Source organism: Emys orbicularis, chromosome 20, assembly GCF_028017835.1.
Source record: "Emys orbicularis isolate rEmyOrb1 chromosome 20, rEmyOrb1.hap1, whole genome shotgun sequence".
In the NCBI taxonomy this organism is placed as follows: domain Eukaryota; kingdom Metazoa; phylum Chordata; order Testudines; family Emydidae; genus Emys; species Emys orbicularis.
This window is the reverse complement of record NC_088702.1, coordinates 10,785,752-10,804,579: the sequence shown is the minus strand read 5'-3', so window position 1 is coordinate 10,804,579 and position 18,828 is coordinate 10,785,752. Positions and strand designations below refer to the sequence as shown.

The following is an 18,828-nucleotide window of genomic DNA, read 5'->3' as shown; positions in this document are numbered from 1 at the left end:
ATGCAGGGGCCTCCCCGGTTGATACCGCATCTGTTATTGAACTAGGAACTCACCCATGAGCAAGCTGTGTTTAAATGTGTCTGGGAAAGCACCTCCTCCCGTTGGTTCTGCTGCTCCCAGCCCGGTTCTGCAGCCTCCCTTTGTCAAAACAGTGCCTTCCTCCTTGAGCGTTTGGTTGGTTTAAGCCAAGCTGGGTGTTGTAGCTGGACTCCAGTGTGACACGGCACGTGGCCCTGCAGGCCAGGCTGCCCTGGTGGGCCGTGAGGTGCAGAGGGGAAGAGTTGGGGCTCAGGCTATTTGTCTCAGGTGTTTCCAGTGCTCAATTGATTATTTGTATTACTGTCGTGCAGGAGCCCTAGTTACAGACCAGGGCCAAATCTCTCCAGCTGCTGCTGGACCAGGCAGGCACGTCCAGGTCCAGGATGTCCTCACCTCTCCATCTGGGGCGGGGCTACCAGCAGCCACAGAGCCAAGGGAGATCAGAAATGATGTGATTGCCTCCTACACTGACTCAAAATCCCCTTGCTGCCTCTTCTGTTTTTCCCCTTAACAGTTAGCGTCCGAGCTCCTAGCCTGTCGTTTTCTTAGTGGGGCACCCAGAGCCATGGCTCCTGTTGCCCAGATCCTCCATCAAGCAATCTACACCACCCAGGTTCAAGCGGAGAGGGAAATACGGGTACCGGGAACTGCTGAGGCAGAGGGGAGAGCAGCAGGCAACGCAGCCAGGAGTTGGCCGTGTGACACAGAAGCCCCGAAAAGGCCGCCAGGGCCAGGGCTGCCTGTGTCTGCAATACTCGTGACCGCTCAGCTGGTATCCTGTGCTTGGCTAGGGGCCCCTCGCTATCACAAAGGGACACGCTGGCGAGCGCTGGGCAGGGAGCCGCCCGCTGCATCCTGGGCTGGACAGATTGCTGGGGGAAAGTGTAAAGAGACTAAAACCACCTGGCTGGGCTACGGGACAAGGAGGGAGCTGGAGCATTGCTGGGCCTTGTAGCTGTCTCAGGGTGTGAGCACCCCCTGGCGACAGTCACTTGGCCAGGGCTAAAGGGCTGCCAGAGGTGAGGCGGGGAAGGAAAGCCAGCGCCGGCAGGGCACTGAGTGGGGTTTGCTTCGGGCTCCCACGCCGGCAGACCTGCAGGGTCCATGCTCGAATAATTCGGTCGGGGAGCAGGGTTTTGCTGCGCATACTTTAGAGTGGGGATAGAGAATGTCAGCAACGTACGTGCCCGGTGGGGTGCAGATGGGGTTATGGGAAGTAGTTTGCGGGGGTGCCTGCTTCGTGTCATCCCTGCAGGGCAGCATTGCTGGGGTTCAGGGGCAGGTGTGCCCAGCTCCATCCCTTGGCTGCCAGAAGGGCGGGGCTGGCAGAGGCTGTATAGGTGTCAGCTACGGGGAGGGGGTGTTTATGGAGCAGATCCTCAGACAAAGGCTCCTGCGAAATCCCCCTGGGCCTGAGGCCAGGCCCTGCTGCGGGGTAGCAGCCCCGGCCAAAGCACGGCAGGGGCAGGTGCTAGTTACTGGGGGGAGCCGAGCCCATCTCCCCATCTCCCCACCCCTTCCTGACTAGAGCCACTGAACCAAACCGTAAACCCTGGATATGATGGAAACCACTTCAAGCCAGGGGGTGTTGCAGCTCCCCTGCCCCCGACACCCTGGCTTCCAGCACCTACAGCCATGGGCACCATGGGAGGGCTGGGTTGTGCTGGGGGGCTGCCGCTGTGCCAGGGCAGCAGGACAGAGCATGAAACTAGGAGCCTAATTATGGTTCCACTGCAGCCAGCATGGCTTGGGCTGCCCCACCCCCCAACACCCTGCCAGCCGAGGGCTGGACATTCACTCCTTATCGGTTCACACAGGTGTCCCATCTACTCGTTGGGCTGGTGGCTGGGGGACATGACACACTGGTGCTAAGTGGAGCACCCCTTCCCCTGTGCAGAATGAGTCTGGTATGGGCCGCTCGAGCCGGGGCTGGGTTGGATCTTACAGCAATCCTGTGGTGCGTGTGTGTTGGGGTGTGTGCACAGAAGCATGTGGCTGGGGGGAGGTGTGTGCATGCCCATGTGTGGGTGCGCTGTGTGGTAGGAGATAAGTGTACATGTACAGGGATGGGGAGGGTCATTGCAGGGGTGTCCAGGCATGTGTGTGTGCACACGTGTGCTCCAGGCAGGAGGTGTGTGCATGTCAAGGTGGGCATGTGCACGGTGAAATACATGGTGGTGGGGGTGTAAGGAGGGGGGAGGTGCGGCATGTGCCCGGGGAGACACGTGCAATGCAGGGCGCTGGCTCTCGCCCTGGGAAGGGTTTGGCTCAGACACGCTCTGGCCAGGTCTGGGCTAGCCAAGCAGGCCGAGCGTTGACCAAACACAACATTAAGCAGGACGTGGCACCGTGGCGACAGGGCAGGTGCTGTTTGCTGACGTTAGCTGGTTGCGGATAACCAGGGGCAGGGCTGGGCCCATGTAGAGCTGTTTTCCCAGGCCATACCCTCCGCCCCTGGAGGAGCCCGGACTCGGGCGTTTCTCAGGGGATTTCCCCTGTCTCTCCACCCAATCTGCTCCAGCCAATGCAGCGCAATTGGCACCATTGGCTGGGCGCGCCCTGTCCCCAGGAGCCTTACACCAGCTGGGCAGAGGGGCAGGCTGCAGGAGCAGAGCCATCCCCAGTGACACAGGAGCTGGGCAGCAAAGGACCCAGCCTCCAGGCACGAGCTGCCACCTCATGGCCTGTACTGAAGCTAGCTGTGCAGCTCAGCAGGCGTGTAGGACAAATCTGGCCCCCTGGGCGGCTACAGCTGCACAGGGAGCCACTGGCAGAGCCCAGGGCTAGACTTTCCATTCTCTTGTTGCGCCACAGGAACTAAAGGAGACTCTCCCCCAGGTGTTAACAGTATAGGGCCTATGACACCGCTGAGCACCCAACCCAGCCTTCGCTTTCATTCTGCCACAGACACAGCTCCTCCTCCACCTCACCTGTAGCTCAGGAGCGTGGTGTGTTCCACACAGACATGGCTTTGGGGCCATGGGGGCTTCGCTGACTGCATGAAACAGTGGGCAAACTGACAGAAAGCACCTGAAATGTTCACCCAGGCCACCATCTGGGGTGGGGTGGGGTGGGGGGGACACGATGGGAAGGAAGCGTCTGGCTGCTATGCCAGGCGTTGGGAGAAAGTAGAACATAGGGCCTGGCACTACCACTGAGGCTTTGAAAATGGCTTATAAATGGGGGCACGTGTAACACAGGGGCAAACCACAGTCAGGCTGGATCATGATGTGCCCAGTGTCACCCAGCGAGTCAATCGTAGAGTCAGGCCTGGAATCCAGGAACCCACCATGTTAGGCAGGCAGCTCCCGCAGCACATTTGGAGGCGTAAGGAAGTAGGAGCTTGGATGTTAATCCTGTGAGGGGCAGGAGCACGGGCCAGGAGTTGCATGGCCCAGGGCAGCCTCTGTGACCAGCCCAGTCTGTGCCTCGGTTTCCTCTTTGGTGCACTGGGGTAACACAGCACAGCTGGTTCAAACCATTGCCCGTCACAGGTGCGCCTGGCTCCCCCGCACAGGCTTGTGGGTGTCGTGCTTGCGCTACAAGGCACATCAGTCCTAGCGTGGTGACAGCCCCTGTCATAACAGCATGGCTGCTCATCCCAGCATGGCACGCACTAGCTGCTACACCCCAGCAACGGCCCACGGGACAATGAATCCCATGCCGCTCCTGCTTCTCCAGGCCCTGCCTCGGGCAGCCACCTACCCCAGTGCTAAGGGACTGTGGGGCTCTTATGCCCACAGGCCAGAGAAACTCTCAGCATGCACAACGTCCCGGGGCTGCCTGTCCAGCCGGGCGAAGGGCCCTGGCGATGGGCCTGCATCTCTTCCCCTTGGCAGGGGACACAGATGGACTGTGTCCCAGGAACCAATGCAGAGGGGTGAGCTGGGAGCGTGGCACCGGGCCGTGGCAGCAGAGCACCGCTCTACAGGTAGCACCGAGGGGTTCTGTGTGGCCCAAAGCTGGGTGGTTCTGGGGACGCGGTGCCCTTGGTCGCTAGCGGGACATCTACATTGCAACAAAACCCACCCGGCAGCGGCGCCTCTGAGCGCTTGGCTCTGCAGCTGGGCTCACGCTAGGGCACTAAAGCTGGCAGGGTAGCTGTGCCCAAGCGAGGTGGCACTCGGGCTCTGCGCCCCACGGCGAGGGGTGGGCTCCAGATGGAGCGGGAACATCTATGCTATTGTTGGTGGCCTAATACGAGCCCCAGGCTGGGCTCTGAGACCCGCCGTAGTGTTGCTGTCCCCTCAGTGGCTGGGTCCCATCCAGAGCCCGGCTCCATCTGCGGGTTTTACTTCCCATGGCCTCAGCCTGGACCAGCAGCGACTGGGCCCCTTGCTGGGGTCCCAGCATGGCCGTGGCCATGACAACCCAGCCAGCCCGAGCGACTCGCCCTGCCACTGCCCGGCCTCTCTGAGCCAGCCCCAGCACCAACACGAACCATGCGCCAGGCCGGCCACTGTTCCCAGACGTTTTATTACGTAAACATGCTAAAAGAGCCAGTCCTCGCAGCAGCTGTGTCCGCCCTGCGGGCCACATCGTCCCCCCAGCGCTACGGCCAGGGGACGGTGCGGCCTGGCCCCTCCAATCGCGCACAGCTGCACGGCGCTCCCTGGTGCTCGGGCTGCAGCTCCCAGTGGGCTGGGGGTGGAGGCGGGTTGAATCCAATGCTGGGGAACGCCGAGGCCTTACAGTGCTGGGGGGCTGTGCCAGCAGCAGGAGGCACAGCGGTGGGACGGTGTCAGCCCAACGCTTGAGAGGGGCACGGGTGGAGGGGGACAGGCGGCTGAGACACTGCATGGACTGGGGCCCTGGAAGGGGGGGAGGGGAGCCCCTTAGGGCTCCTGCCTGAGCTGGGAGGGACTCAGTGCCTCTCTTAATTGGGGGGGACGGGGTGCAGTGCCATGGGCTCCCAGTGCCTGGAGCTCCCCTCTGCTAGCCCCACTGGGGAATGCCACCCCCTCCGGCTCTGGCTCACTTGTTCCTTTCTCCCTGTCCAGCCCTCATCTCCGACCCACCAACCCCCTCACTCCGGCTGCCTTCTGCTACCTCCTCCTGCTCACAGCTGTGCCCTGCTCCCCAATCCCTAGCACCCCAGTGCCCTCCCCCTCCCCACACCTTGGCACCCAGCCACGCTCATTGCGCTCAGGAGTCTCCATTGTTCCCAGTGGGGGAGGGGACGGGAGGCCCCATTGTTCTCAATGGGGGACAGGGGTCTCCACTGTTCCCAGTCGGGGGGGGGGGGGGAAATCCCCATTGTTCCCAGTGGGGGAGGGGAAGGGAGTCCCTATTGTTCCCAGTAGGGGGGTATCCCCATTGTTCTAATTGGGGGACAGGGGGTCTCCATCGTTCACAGTGGGGGGATGGGGATCTCCATTGTTCCCAGTCGCGGGGGGGGAGCCCCCCCCATTGTTCTCAATGGGGGACAGGGGTCTCCACTGTTCCCAGTTTGGGGGGTAGTCCCCATTGTTCTCTGTGTGGGAAGGGATCCCCACTGTCCCCCAATGGGGGAGGGTGTTTCCACTTGGGGGGAGTCCCCCTTGTTCGCAGTGGGGAGGGTTCTCCAGGGAGCCGGTGCGGACACACTGTGTGCTCGCTACGTGGGGCTCAGAGCAGGAGCTCCCTACCCGGCCGGAGCAGATCAAAGCCTGGCTCCTGCTCCCCAGCAGGGCCTGGACATTCCCCCCCCCACCCCACGGTCACCTCTGTCCACGGCTCCAGGCAACACCAGCCCAGGGGAGGGGTCACCAGCTGCCTCCGGCCCCCATGTTGTCTAAGAAAATCCTGGAGGGAAAGGTGACCTTGCCCCTCTCCTGGCCCCAGACCCCCTCCCCTGCCTGGCCCTGGGGGAGCCTGGAAATTTGGTGGGGCCTGCCCTGTTTATCTGCAATTCAGGCCTGGTCCCACGGGACTGGGGGCATCCTGCAGCACACACACCCCGCCTAGGGCCTCCTGGCCTGGCCATAGGCCCTGTCCTCCACCCACTAGCCCTGCCTGCCCCTCATGGTCCTGGGTCTACTCGGCTCTGATCCCCCCCATCTGGCTTTATGGCCCTTCCCCTCCCCCTGCATGGCTCTGGGCCCCTTCCCAACCCTCTCCTTGGCTCTGTACCCCCACCCCCCATCTGGTCCTGGGCCTCTGGCTGTCCCAGTCAGGGTCCCTGGTGGGAGTGGGTGGCCCCATGGGTCGGGGTTGATGGGAAGCCGCTCAGGATGGGGGTGTAGGGGAGCTAAGGGGCAGCCCCCCCTTAGGTCAGGGTGGGGTGGCTCAGGGGTGTCCACTCAGGATGGGGGGTGCTCAAGAGCAAAACCCCTCCTGGCAGAAGTTGGCTTAGCCAGGGCTAATGGGCAGTTATGTCCGACTGGCTCTGAATTCCAGCCCAGGACTCTCCCAGGGCTGCCCCTTCCCTGGCCCGAGGCCCCCAGGAGGCACTGTCCAGCCTGGGGCCCGTGGCCCCTTCATGGCTTTGTGAGGATGGCACCAGGAGCCTGCTGTGCCGACATCATGGCTATAAGAAGAGGACGCCCCGCTTTCCCAGGCAGGAGCTCGGCATGTGGGTGCAGCTGGGTCTGGGGAGCCCCTCATCCCCCGAAACCAGGTACATAGAACGTGCAAAATACCAACAGCCCAAGCTGGGCTGGGCAGGGCAGGAGCGAGCAAACACGGGGCGAGCCGGGCTGTGCTGGCAGAGGGGGGATGGGGGACGGTGGGGACAGGGTGGCAGAGCTGCTCAGGGGCTGGGGTCCTTTTTCCGTTTCTGGAAGCGACGGAACTTGCCCTGGATGGCAAGCGCTGCCTTCTCAGTCTCGGGCGCGTTCAGGTCGATGTCTATCTCCTCCTCCTCCTCCTCCACCTTCTTGGTGTTCCCGGCTTTGGCTGCAGGGAGAACCAGCTGGCAGTCACCCCTGCAGCTCCACGGGGGCCCAATCCGCTCCGGGCAGCAGGGGGCGCTGGCCTGCAACTCCTGCCAGCATCCAGCCTCCAACAGGACCAGCCCCCCCACTGCCCAGGGTCCCCCAAAACTCTGGGTGCAGTAGGCAGTCCCCCACCCCACTCCCATGGGCTTTGCCTCCCCTATCCACATCCTTGATCTTGCTCAGTTAATGCTGATGAGTGCCAAGTAATACACATCGGGAAAGTCGACGTATACACTGGTGGGGTCTAAATTAGCTACTTCCACCCCCGCAGGAGGTCCTGGCGTCCCCTCGGACAGTTCTCTGGAAACATCCACTCCCCGTGCAGCAGCGCTCCCGTGGCTAAGGTAGGTGGGGACCTACCGCCGCCAGGCTGCTCCCAGGAGGTTAGAGCAGCAGCGTGGGCCAGGTGATAGCTTTTCTTGCACCCACTTCTGCTGGCGAAAGAGACAAGCTGCCAGCTCCACAGAGCTCTTCTTCAGGGCTGGGAAAGGTCCTCAGAGCTCGGCCTTCCTCTCTCCCCAGCAGCAGTGGGTCTAACAACAGATATTACCTCAGCCCCCTTGTCTCTCTAGAAATATCAGAACACCACTACAGCAATCCCGGGGGTCCCCACACTTGAATAGTGGGTCCAGTTCCAGTCATCTCAACAAGGAAATGGTGCAACTGGGAAAGGTTCAGAGAAGGGCAGCAAAAGTGATCAAGGGTCTGGAACGGCTTCCAGCCGAGGAGAGACGACAAAGATTAGCGCTGTTCAGCTCAGTAAAGACACGACTAAGGGGGACCTGATAGAGTCTAGAAAATCATGACTGGTGTCTAGGGAAATGTTATTTTACCCCCTCACACAATGAGCAGACACAAGGTTTAATACAAACAAGAGGAACAACGCACCACTAACCTGTGGAACTCATTGCCAGGGGATGTAGTGACAGCCAAAAGTATAGCTGGACTTCCAAAAGAACTGGCTACGTTCCTAGAGGATAGGTCCATCAACGGCTATAAGCCAAGACAGTCAGGGACACATCCCTGTGCCTGGGGCGACCCAAACCCCTGACTGGCAGAAGGGGAAGACAGGGTGGATCTCTCAATAATTGCCCTATTCTGTCCACATCCCCTGAAGCTCTGGCTGGCCACGGGTACAGACAGGCTACTGGGCTAGATGGAGCACGGTGTGACCCACTGTGGCTGTTCTCATTGTCCCCCAGGAGAGGCACTCCAGTCCCCCAACCCAACCTTCTCCGGCAGCTGCCTGTGCCCAGAGGGCGTGGGCAGTGTCCCCCTCCCAGGCTCCTGGATGGGTAGGGGGGAGGCCCAGTGGGGACCCAGGACACAGCCATGGCCCCAGCAGCCCGGGATGGTGGGGCACGCAGGCCGGGTGGAGGGACGCTGCGGGCAGCTCCCCATGGTGTGTGGGGAGGGCATGCTGCAGGCTGGCACAGAGAGGAGAGCGAGTGCGAACATGGCAGCTACAGGCCCCACAGCCCCAGCTTCAGTGGCCATGCGCTCATCCTAGTGATTTCCCTGCGGAGCACTGAGGGCCCGGGTGAGGCTCTGGCATTCCACATTCCCCTCATTATTGCCGAGCACTTAATGAGGCAAAGCAGGGGTGGGGCAGCAGCCAGGAGAGAGGGTTCTTCCCCGGGGTGAAAGAAAACCAAGGGAGACCCAGGGCTGTAAGCCCCCACTTCCCACCCTCCTGTGACTGCCTCCAGTCCAAGCCAGGTGCAGCTGGTGGGGAGACTGCACCGGTGCCACCCTGCAGAGTGTGCCCACTGGACGGCAAATGGACCCAACGCTTCCATGGCAGGTGCATGGAGTCAGGGGGAGGGGACGCCTCTGCCCCTTCGCCCCATGGACGGATCTGCTAGGCACGGGCACCCAGGCACGTTCTCTGCTGAGCCCTCATGCCATCAGTACAGACGCCAGGGGGGAGGCGGGTGCCCGGGGCCAGGGCCGGCTCCAGGCACCAGCTTAACAAGCAAGTGCTTGGGGCGGCCAAGGGAGAGGGGCGGCACGTGCGGCAATTCGGGGGCGGCAGGTCCCTCACTCCCTCTAGGAGCGAAGGACCTGCCGCCGAACTGCCGCCGCCGATCGCGGCTTTCCCCCCCCCCCCCCCCAATTGCCGCCGCCGGTCGCGATTGTGGCTTTTTTTTTTTTTTTCCCCGCTTGGGGCGGCAGAAATGCTGGAGCCGGCCCTGCCCGGGGCAGGAGCCGGGGGGAGGGGGGAGCGCGGTTAGACAGGTGCCCGGGACAGCAGCCTGCGGGGCGGGGGTGCAGTTAGGCAGGTGCCCGGGGCAGGAGCCGGCGGGGGGGAGCGTGGTTAGACGGGTGCCTGGGGCAGGAGCCAGCAGAGCGGGTAGGGGGAGGAGGGTGCCCAGGGCAGGAGCCGGCGGGGTGGGGGGGGGGGGAGAGCGCGGTTAGATGGGTGCCTGGGGCAGGAGCCGGCAGGGCAGGTAGGGGGAGGCGGGTGCCCGGGGCAGGAGCCGGGGGGGGAGCACGGATAGACGAGTGCCCGGGGCAGCTGCCTGCGGGGCGGGTGCCTGGGGCAGGAGCCTGTGGGGCGGGGGTGCAGTCAGGCAGGTGCCCGGGGCAGGAGCCGGGGGGGGGAAGCACGGTTAGACGAGTGCCCGGGGCAGCAGCCTGTAGCATTGCCTGTGGAGAGCTAACAGCATCGTTGCAGCTACATCCCCCTCCCCGCAGGCTGCCTTCGGGGACCTGGCCTAGGACAGTGGGGTGGGGCAGCCTGATGGCAGCTCCTGCCCTGCAGGGAGCCCTCTGGGGGGGCGTGCTGGGGGGCTGCAGACATGGCTGATGCCCAAGCGCTGGCATGTTGACGGGGGAGCTCTGTGCTGGGCGACGGAGCCCACCCCATGTCACTGCAGCTACGTCTGCTCTGGGAATACTGGGAGCCAGCTCCATGGGTGGCAGCGGCCTGGCTGGCTTAGACGAGACAGCAGTAAGACCGGCTGATCCCAGTCCCGTTGCCGCACCGTGGGGAGCTGCTCGCTGGCCCCCTGAGGACACAGGCTGGGGAAGCCAGGGGCAGCTCTGTCTCCCCCAAGGGAACAGGAGTCCCTGCAGCACTACACTGGGAATTAGCGTCCTCTTTCAATCCAGCTTTGCCCCAGGCCAATCAGAGGAGAGTCCTGGGGTGTTTGGGGGAGGGGGGTGACCCTCTTTCTGATGTATTGGATCTCTGGAAACACCCCACTGGGGCACAGGGCTTGAGGGACGGGAGTAGCCGGAGGAGCCGAAAGCCTGTGGGGCCGGTGCAGTTTGGCCGCATGTGCCGTGGTGCGGGGACAGAGCATCCAGTGGTAACATTGCAGGCCGAGCTGTGCCGAGGGACACCGCGGCACGGGAATGAGGGCAGGGCAGGGCGACTCCCGCATGGCGCTGGACAGGTTCAAGTTGTTGCTCTGGGAATTTCCTTAGTCTTGGAGAAAGCGTTTGTCAGAGCCCTGCCCAGGGGGAAGCCACCAGATTGTTACGTCCGCTTATGGGGCTCTGTGCCGGGGCAGAGTCCTACCAGCGAGTTTCTAGGCCCTGCCAAGGCCTGCACTTTACAAGGAGGGGCATCATCTCACCCCCAAGGGAGGTTAACTTCTGCCCAATGCTTCTCAGCACCCAGGTGACCGCAGGGCTGACGGGTTTCGAAGGCCTGACCTCGAACAGCTGCTCCCCTGTAATGAAACTGGTTCCGTCTCCAGCTAGGTGCCCTGGGCCAGCCCCCGACGTAGACACGCTGGCGTAGAGCCGTCGAGGTGACGCCCAGCCATGGTGCCAGCGACACGGACTCGGGAATGGGGGAGGGCTCATAGTCACTAGCACTGGATGGAAGTTGTTCATACACCTCCCCCGGGCCTGTGCACAGCAGCAAGCTCTCCACCAGCCCCGCCCCGTGAGCCGCAGCAGTGCGGCCTCTTCACTCACCTTTCTCCTCGCTGCCGGGAGCCTGGCTGGGGGCTGGGGACTCATTGGAGCGGAGCTGCAAGAGGAGAGAAGGCGCCTGTTAGCACACGCTGTGCACAGCCAGGCTCTCTGGCACCCTGGCACTACCCGCCCCTGCACACAGCTGCCATGGGTGCCTGCCAGCGGCACACACCAGGGGGTTTGGGGTAACAGCTGCTGGAGAGGGGGGAGTGGATCATGCAGCCGGCAGAGGGGACCGTGGATCACAGCCTGTGGGGGCCAACCCAGTCTGTGTTTTCTAATCAGAGCCTGAGAGCTCCCTGCCTCTGCTGTAATCATCTTCTAGCAGTCCTGGTTGTGGAGGGCTTCACCCGAAGTGTGCCTGGAGGACTCAGCCGGCTTGGCCAAGCAGCAGAGTCTGCACACATGCAGCAGCTGGATGCACTGTGCATCCATCTTGCAGCTGAGACGCAAACTGGAACCTGCCCCATCAGCTCCCCATACGCAGCTGCTCAAATAGCGGGACCAATAGGCAGCTTCCTCCAGGCCAGGCAGGTAGCGGGGAGATGGTCCCAGCTGGGTGCGCCACCTGGCTGTGCCAGTAGGGGACGCACTGAGCCAGTCCCAGCCGGGAGCACCCCCTGGCGGTGCCAGGAGGGGGCGCACTGAGCCAGTCCCAGCCGGGAGCACCCCCTGGCTGTGCCAGTAGGGGGCGCACTGAGCTCATCCGAGCTAGGCACACTCCCTGGCTATGCTGGTAGGGGGCTGTGACGAAGTGGGACTGTTCTTAATGTTTCCTCTGAATACTGTGTGGGTGCCTCAGTTTCCCCTATGCATTTCTTAAGTCTCTAGGTGGTGGGGAAAGGCCAGTGTGCATAAATCACTGACACTCTGTCTCCCTGGCAACAAATGGCCAGGGCCCCTTCCCCCCCTGCAAGGAAACAGCTAAAGGTGAACAAAGAGATCAGGTGACCTCCTGGCCCAGGAAAGAGACAAAGCAGAGAGAAGGAGGGGCTGGAGGGGGTTTGAGAGTTGGAGCTACCTAGGGACTAGGAGTGAGGGCAGACGTGGGTGTCTGGCTCTCTGAACCCCATAATGGACCCGGCCGAGGGGTCCCGTTCACCGCTGTACCTACAAGCTCTGTTTTAGACCGTGTTCCTGTCATCTAATAAACCTCTGTTTTACTGGCTGGCCAAGAGTCACGTCTGACTGTGAAGTGGGGGGTGCAGAACCCTTTGGCTTCCCCAGGACCCCACCTGGGCGGACTCGCTGTGGGAAGCGCACGGAGGGGCATATGCTGAATGCTCCCAGGAGAGACCCAGGAGGTGAAGCCGTGTGAGCTTCTTGCCCTGAAGACAGTCTGCTCCAAGGGAGAGGAGGCTCCCCAAAGTCCTGACTGGCTTTGTGGGGAGCAGTTCCAGAGCATCGCCCGGGGACTCCGTGACAGGGGCACACAGAGTCAATCACTTCCCCATGAAGTGAGGGGCCCAGCATTCCCCAGTAACCTGCAGTTCTTTTTCCACCAACCTGCCTCAGCCCAGAAGGGATCTGACCTCCCCAGGCCTCGCCCTCTCTGCTGAGGCAGCCAGCTGTGAAGGTGGGAATGGGACGGGGCTCTGCCGCGGCTGGGCTCCTCAGGCCCCACAATGAGATAAACCAGGGGGTTTTGAATGAAGATACGGCCCCCTTTGGACATCTCCGACGTAGTCTGCGGACCACAGGTTGAAAGCCACTGCACCAGGACAATGGAACAGACTGCCTGGGGAGGTCATGGAAACTCCTTCACTGGAGATTTTCAAAAGGTGGCTGGAGCCATCTGTCTTGGGTGGTCTACAGACCCTGGGAGACCGCAGGCTATGCCGGGGATTTTTAAAGGGGGCCGCACCTCCATTCAAAATATTTTAGGGGTCTGCAAATGAAAAAAGGTTGAAAACCACTGCACTGTGTTCTTACCATTAGGAAGTTTTTCCTGAGATTTCATCTAAATCTGCTGTGCTGTAGTTTTAACCCATTGCCTCTTGTCCTGCCCTCCACGGCAGGAGAACAACTTTTTTCCATCTTTTTTATGGCAGCCTTTCAAGTATTTGAAGACAGCTATCATGTTCCCCCTTAATCTCCTTTTCCAAACTAAACATACCCAGTTCCTTCAGCCTGTGCTCAGATGGTTTGCATTCCATCCCTCTGATCATCTTTGTCACTTGCCTCTGGATCCGTTCCAGTTTCTCTACATTGGTGACCAAAGCTGGACCCACTACTCCAGCTGAGGCCTAACCAGTGCTGAGTAGAGCAGTTCTATCACTTCCCGTGGCTTGCATGCTATGCCTCTGTTAATGCAACCTAAAATTGCATTTGATTTTTTTGCAACAGTTTTGCATTGCTGACTCCTGTTGAGTTTGTGATCCACCACAACTCCCAGATCCTTCTCAGCAGTGCTGCTGCCAAGCCAGGTATCCCCCAGTCCGTATTTGTGCATTTGCTTTTTCTTCCCTAAGCGCAACACCTTACATTTGTCTTTGTTTAATTTCAGTCTGTTGTCTATAGCCCAGATCTCCAATTTATCAAGATCCCTCTGCATTTTAGCTCTAGCCTCCTGTTTGCCACCCCTGCCAGCTTTGTCTCATCTTTGATCCGTGTGCTCTGAATTCCTACAACCAGGTCATTAATACAGATGTTAAACACCAGACCCAGAACAGATCCCCGTGGAACCCCACTTGAGAGCTCCCTCCAATCTGACACCATTCCAGTAATAGCTGTGCTTTGTTTGCAGTCGTTTAACCAATTATGTATCCACTTAATGGTCGTTCCGCCAAGCCCGCATTTCTCCAGTCATGTGGGACCGTGTCACCAGCCTTGCTGAAGTCCAGGTATATTACGCCCACCGCGTTCCCCCATCCACCCTGTGTGGAAAGCTCTGGGGTGAGGGGTGGCCCCACTGCTGAGAGCCACCCTGCCCCCCGTTTGCCATTCACAAACACAGCTTCCCTAGGGGTAAATAACACCAGTGACAGAGCCAGAAAGAGTGGATGGTCCCATGCACCTCAGTGAGGGGCTCCCTCCCCACCCCCACAGGAGGCTCTGGGTGAGGCCAGAGGCAGGAGCACAGTGGTCCCCAGCCAGCCACCCTGGTGCTGCTTCCGGGGGCCTAGGTGGGGGCCTATAAGGCAGCCCCTCCCCCTCTGACACCAAATGGGGCCATGGACCTGGACCCTGGGATCCCGAGTGTCTGGAGCAGAGGGACAGAGACGGGTGGGGTGTGAGCAGACAGAGCTGCCCCAGGGGGCTGTCAGAGAGAGAGGAGACCAAATCGGCAGGGACATGATCCACAGCCATGCCCAAGAGCAGGGGGCAGCAGTAGCCTGGAGCTGTGGGACTCCCCTGGGGGTTCCCCCCCATCTGCTTGAGACCTGGGCTCCCGCACTGCCCTGCATCAGACACCGGCTCCTCCTGCAGGGGCCCCAAGCTGCTTGCTCTGTGGGAACCAGCCTGGTCGCTGCCCTTCTCCCAGGACCTGATACTGCAGCCCCCCCCCCCCCCCCCCCCAGCACAGCCCTGCTCCCCAGGATGGGATGCTGCAGCCCCCCCGGCCCAGCCCCAGGACAGGATGCTGCAGCCTGGGCCTCCCCCCTCCCATCTGGCAGGATGCTGTGTGGCTACAGCAGCTGGTTGGTTAGTGCTCCCTTGGGGGGGGGGGGGGCAAGGTTATGATAAATGAAGCGGTTAACTCCCACTGTGCAAATGCCAGCAGCACTGTGGAGGCAGAGCCAGAGCACAGCCCGCAGGGTCAGGGTGGGGGGAGCCGCCCCCGGGGCAGGGAGGGGACTGGGTGATGCATGGCCTGCGGGGTCAGGGTGGGGGGAGCCGCCCCTGGGGCAGGGAGGGGACTGGGGGGCGCACGGCCCGCAGGGTCAGGGTGGGGGGAGCCGCCCCTGGGGCAGGGAGGGGACTGGGGGGCGCACGGCCCGCAGGGTCAGGGTGGGGGGAGCCGCCCCTGGGGCAGGGAGGGGACTGGGGGGCGCACGGCCCGCAGCGTCAGGGTGGGGGGAGCCGCCCCTGGGGCAGGGAGGGGGGCTCACAGGGGAAGGAGATGCCCCGGGGCAGGGAGGGGGGCTCACAGGGGAAGGAGATGCCCCGGGGCAGGGAGGGGACTGGGGGGCGCACGGCCCACAGGGTCAGGGTGGGGGGAGCCGCCCCCGGGGCAGGGAGGGGGGCTCACAGGGGAAGGAGATGCCCCGTGGCAGGGAGGGGACTGGGGGGCGCACGGCCCGCAGGGTCAGGGTGGTGGGAGCCGCCCCTGGGGCAGGGAGGGGACTGGGGGGCGCACGGCCCACAGGGTCAGGGTGGGGGGAGCCGCCCCTGGGGCAGGGAGGGGGGCTCACAGGGGAAGGAGATGCCCTGGGGCAGGGAGGGGGGCTCACAGGGGAAGGAGATGCCCCGGGGCAGGGAGGGGGGCTGTCTCTAAGGCTCCTGGCTGGGCATCGCTCCCTGTATAACCTCCTGAGGTGGTGGAGCTGCAGCTCATCCCCCCCACTACTGGCTGGGGCAGGATCTGTCCTTCCCGCCCTGCCCCTCCCTTGTGGCTGACAGTGCTGCCCTGTCATGTGCAGGACCAGGGCTGGAGGGGTGGGAGGTGAAACAAGGATGGGGATTAGCCGGAGCCCTGGCATCCTGCCCTAGGGGAACCCTGGGGCTATAGGCAAGACTGGGGTACCCTCTCCCCCACTGCTCTGCCTCTGACTGGAGCCCAGTGCTGGGGCGCTGCGTGCAGGGCCAGGCCCCGCTCCCCCTCCCCCTCTCCACTCACCAGGCCCATTTCTAATCTTCTTAGCAATCTCACTATTGGCTTTGATCTCGTTAGACACCCGGCTCCCACCTGCCTCAGCGGCTTTGGGCACAGGGTCACGTGGCAGGAGGTCCGTCTCTGTCCCTCTGTCCGCCCCCCTCCACCCGGCCTCGCTCCTGGGGGCACTGACATCACAGCAACCCTCTGATTTCTAAGGGTGCTTAAACCTGCCTGTGCACCTCTGGAAGCCTGCCCATCCCCCTTTCATCCCCCCACAGCGGCACTAGGGTCCCTACATGACCTTCATTGACCCCCAAAGTCTACACTGCTCCCCACAGTGCCCCCTGCAGGGAGGGGCAGGTGCCTCAGCTCATGGGGAAAAAGCAGCAGCAAGTGGCTCCCCTTTGTTTTCAGGGCACGTCCTCCCCCCTTCCCAGAAAGGGCTCACGGAGGAGTTTGGTTCCACTCCATTGTGACTCTCCCCGGGGCACAAGCTGGCGGCTCCGCGCAGCAACTGGCTCTTTGTTGCCTGTGACGGGCTCCCCTTGCTCACGCAGCCCCTTGCTGAGATAACTACCAGCCTCTGCACCGCCTGGGGCCCGACCCTGTTGCCTGCCCCACGGCACGGAGCGAGGGACAGCTGCACCCCGCCACTAGGCAGCAACGGAGCCCTCCCTGCAGGCTGGGCTGCAGCGCATGAGCCGCTCCTGGTCCTGCCAAGGGAGCAGGGTGGGGCTCCCACCCCTGGCCAGGGGCTCGTGGAGCAGGGCAGCCCCCGCTGGGTCCCTACTGGCAGAGACAGCCCTGCCTGGGCAGCTGTGGGGATCCCAGCCATGCTCTGCAGCTGCCTGGGCTAAGGGACCACGCCTGTTAGTGCTAACTGGAGCGCCTCTCACCCCAGAGGGGCCTGAGCACCACAGGGGCATCGTGTGGGGCCATCCAGGTGTATTTCTGTGCTATGCGCAGACCCCCCTGACCGAGACCATGCCCCCCCCCACACACACAGATCACGCTGACTGAGATCAGGGCCCCCCATGGCACCAGACAGACCCCCCGACTGAGACCAGGGCCCCCTTGGTGCCAGACAGGCCCCCTGACCGAGATCAGCACCCCCCCCCCCTCCAGATCCCACTGACTGAGATCAGGACCCACCCATCGCACCACGCAGAGCCCCCCCAACCAAGATTAGGGTCCTCCATGGCACCAGACACATCCCTGACCTAGCGCTGGGTGCCCCATGGCACCATACAGACACCCCACCTGCCAAGATTGGGACCTCTCAGGGCACCAGGCCCTGCACAAACACCCAGCGAGAGCCAGTCCCTTTGATGAAGAGCTCAGAGGCCAATAGACGAAAGAGACTCGGGGCCATTCCCCACCTGAGACAGAGGGGAAGGCGCTGCCCCAGTTCACGCTGAAGCCCATGGTCTCCTCCATGCCCGTGTGGCGCTTTATCCATTGGAGGACACTGCTGGCCAGAGGTGCCCCAGACCAGTGGTCCAGCCATCCCAGTGCCCTCTCAGAGATGGCACGTGTGCCACATGCATTGCTATCCCTTGGTGGAAACCCCCTTCCTGACCGCTGGCTATCCCTGCCCTGAAATCTGCAGCACACAAGCCCTGCTGTCCCTGCTGTCCCCCACGGCATGGACGGATCCAGTGCAGAATTTTCCCCATGCCCAGGGGCGCTTCGGCTCGCCCTGTGACCATGTGAGATGGGCCCAAGCAGGCCCAGTGCTCAGCCTAGTTCCCAGGGACTTGCCTCGGTAGCCCACAGCTCTGCCTGTAACAGAGCACTTCGGAGGCAGAGCCAACCCTGGAGAAGGGCAGCTGAGCTGGGCAGCCTAGCCATAGGCGGGAGGGAGCAGAGGAACCAGCGATGCTGCTCCTGGGCATAAGAGCCCTCCTTGGCTGCGTGTCTGGGCTGCCCCAGAAAAAGGGGTCCAATCCTGATGGAGGCAGCAGAGTCCTGAGCTGCTGTGAGCACATGTAAGGGCCAAAGGACTAACAACCCTTTGTCCAGCTCTGAAACCTGCCCTGACACGGCCCCAGGGCCCTGACATCAAAGCTGCCCTTATATGGGAAAAGGGCCCGTGCGCTGCCAGCCCCTTGGCATGGTGGATGCAGCATCCAAGACAAACAGTCCCAGGGAGAAGGGGAGGCCAAGAAGGGATGGGGCAGGGTGACGGGGTCCCTCCGCTCTGCTGACGAGCACAGCAGAGAGCCCAGACCTGGAGATGCAGGGGTGCCAGCCTCCTCCCCCTGGGCACCGTGCCCACTGCTCCCTGCAGGCCAGGGAAGCAGCACACCGCTCGGCCAATAAGCCGCTCAGCATGAGAAAATCCCCCCTCCCAGGACAGGCTTCCTAATTACCCTAAAAGCCAGAGCGCACCAGGCTGCCAGCTACTGACAGATAACCCCCCCTCCCAGCGCCCGGCTCCCCACTCCAGGATCCACACCGCCCCACACCCTCCCCAGCACCGCATGGCTGGCTCTTCATTATCCCCCTAGCTTCCCTCCCCCCACCCCCACCCCACTCCAGTCTGTCACTCACTGGGCCGGGTTTCACCTCCCCTGGCCCGGATCAGCCTCTCAGCGCTGCCCCCAAGGCGCTCCTGGCTCGGATGCATTTTTCCGCAAGACGGATTGCTGCAGTTAGAGGCTGACAGTCCCCCCTCCTCCCTCCACGTGCAGCACAGCCGGCTTCCCCTGCGCTGGGGACGTGCTGCGCTACCTGCCTGGGATTTTCCATCTCAGACTCGGCTCAGTCACGGAACCACTGTCTGGAGCCATTTGTTCTAGGTGATTAAAGACAGCTGTGTGCTTCCCAGCACTCCCACTACACCCGGCACGCAGTGAGCTCTGCCGGTGCCGGAGTAGCTGGGAGCTCCCCCCATGGCCAGTGCTCCTGCCCCACCCTCTACAGCGCCCCCTGCTGGGAGAGGAAGGGGCTGGAGTAACCATGAGCTTCCCACACAGCCAGAGCTCCTGCCCTGCTCCCCACAGCGCCCCCAACTTTTTGCTCAACTCTGAATTTGGGTCTTTGCTCTGCATCTGTTGCTAAGGCAACCCCTGACAATCCATCCCATAATGGTCTCAAGCCCAAAGCATGTGTGCTTGTAACCTCCCAAGGAGAAGCTCTTATGAGGCCGCGAGCTCTTCCTTGGTTGCCCATGGGGATCAA

At 62.3% G+C, this 18,828-nt stretch overlaps 1 protein-coding gene across 1 annotated transcript; it reads right to left on the bottom strand.

Moving 5' to 3' along the window:
* Window positions 1-6,769: 6,769 nt before the first annotated feature.
* Window positions 6,770-17,082, bottom strand: PCP4L1 (Purkinje cell protein 4 like 1). The gene is made up of 4 exons (XM_065420433.1): window positions 17,025-17,082; window positions 11,370-11,458; window positions 10,887-10,962; window positions 6,770-6,915 (listed from the first exon to the last, which is right to left on the bottom strand). Exons 1-4 carry the CDS (start codon window positions 17,080-17,082, stop codon window positions 6,770-6,772), a joined length of 369 nt encoding a protein of 122 aa, XP_065276505.1.
* Between the last annotated feature and the right edge of the window lie 1,746 nt (window positions 17,083-18,828).

Excerpts from the sequence above, each read along its gene's own strand:
- PCP4L1 (XM_065420433.1), bottom strand. The coding sequence starts at position 17,082 with ATGGAGGAGACCATGGGCTTCAGCGTGAACTGGGGCAGCGCCTTCCCC. Across the intron at positions 11,459-17,024 it reads CGCCTTCCCCTCTGTCTCAG|CCAGGTGGCGCACCCAGCTG; the intron begins GTGGGGAATGGC and ends CTACTGGCACAG. Across the intron at positions 6,916-10,886 it reads TCCCGGCAGCGAGGAGAAAG|CCAAAGCCGGGAACACCAAG; the intron begins GTGAGTGAAGAG and ends TTCTCCCTGCAG.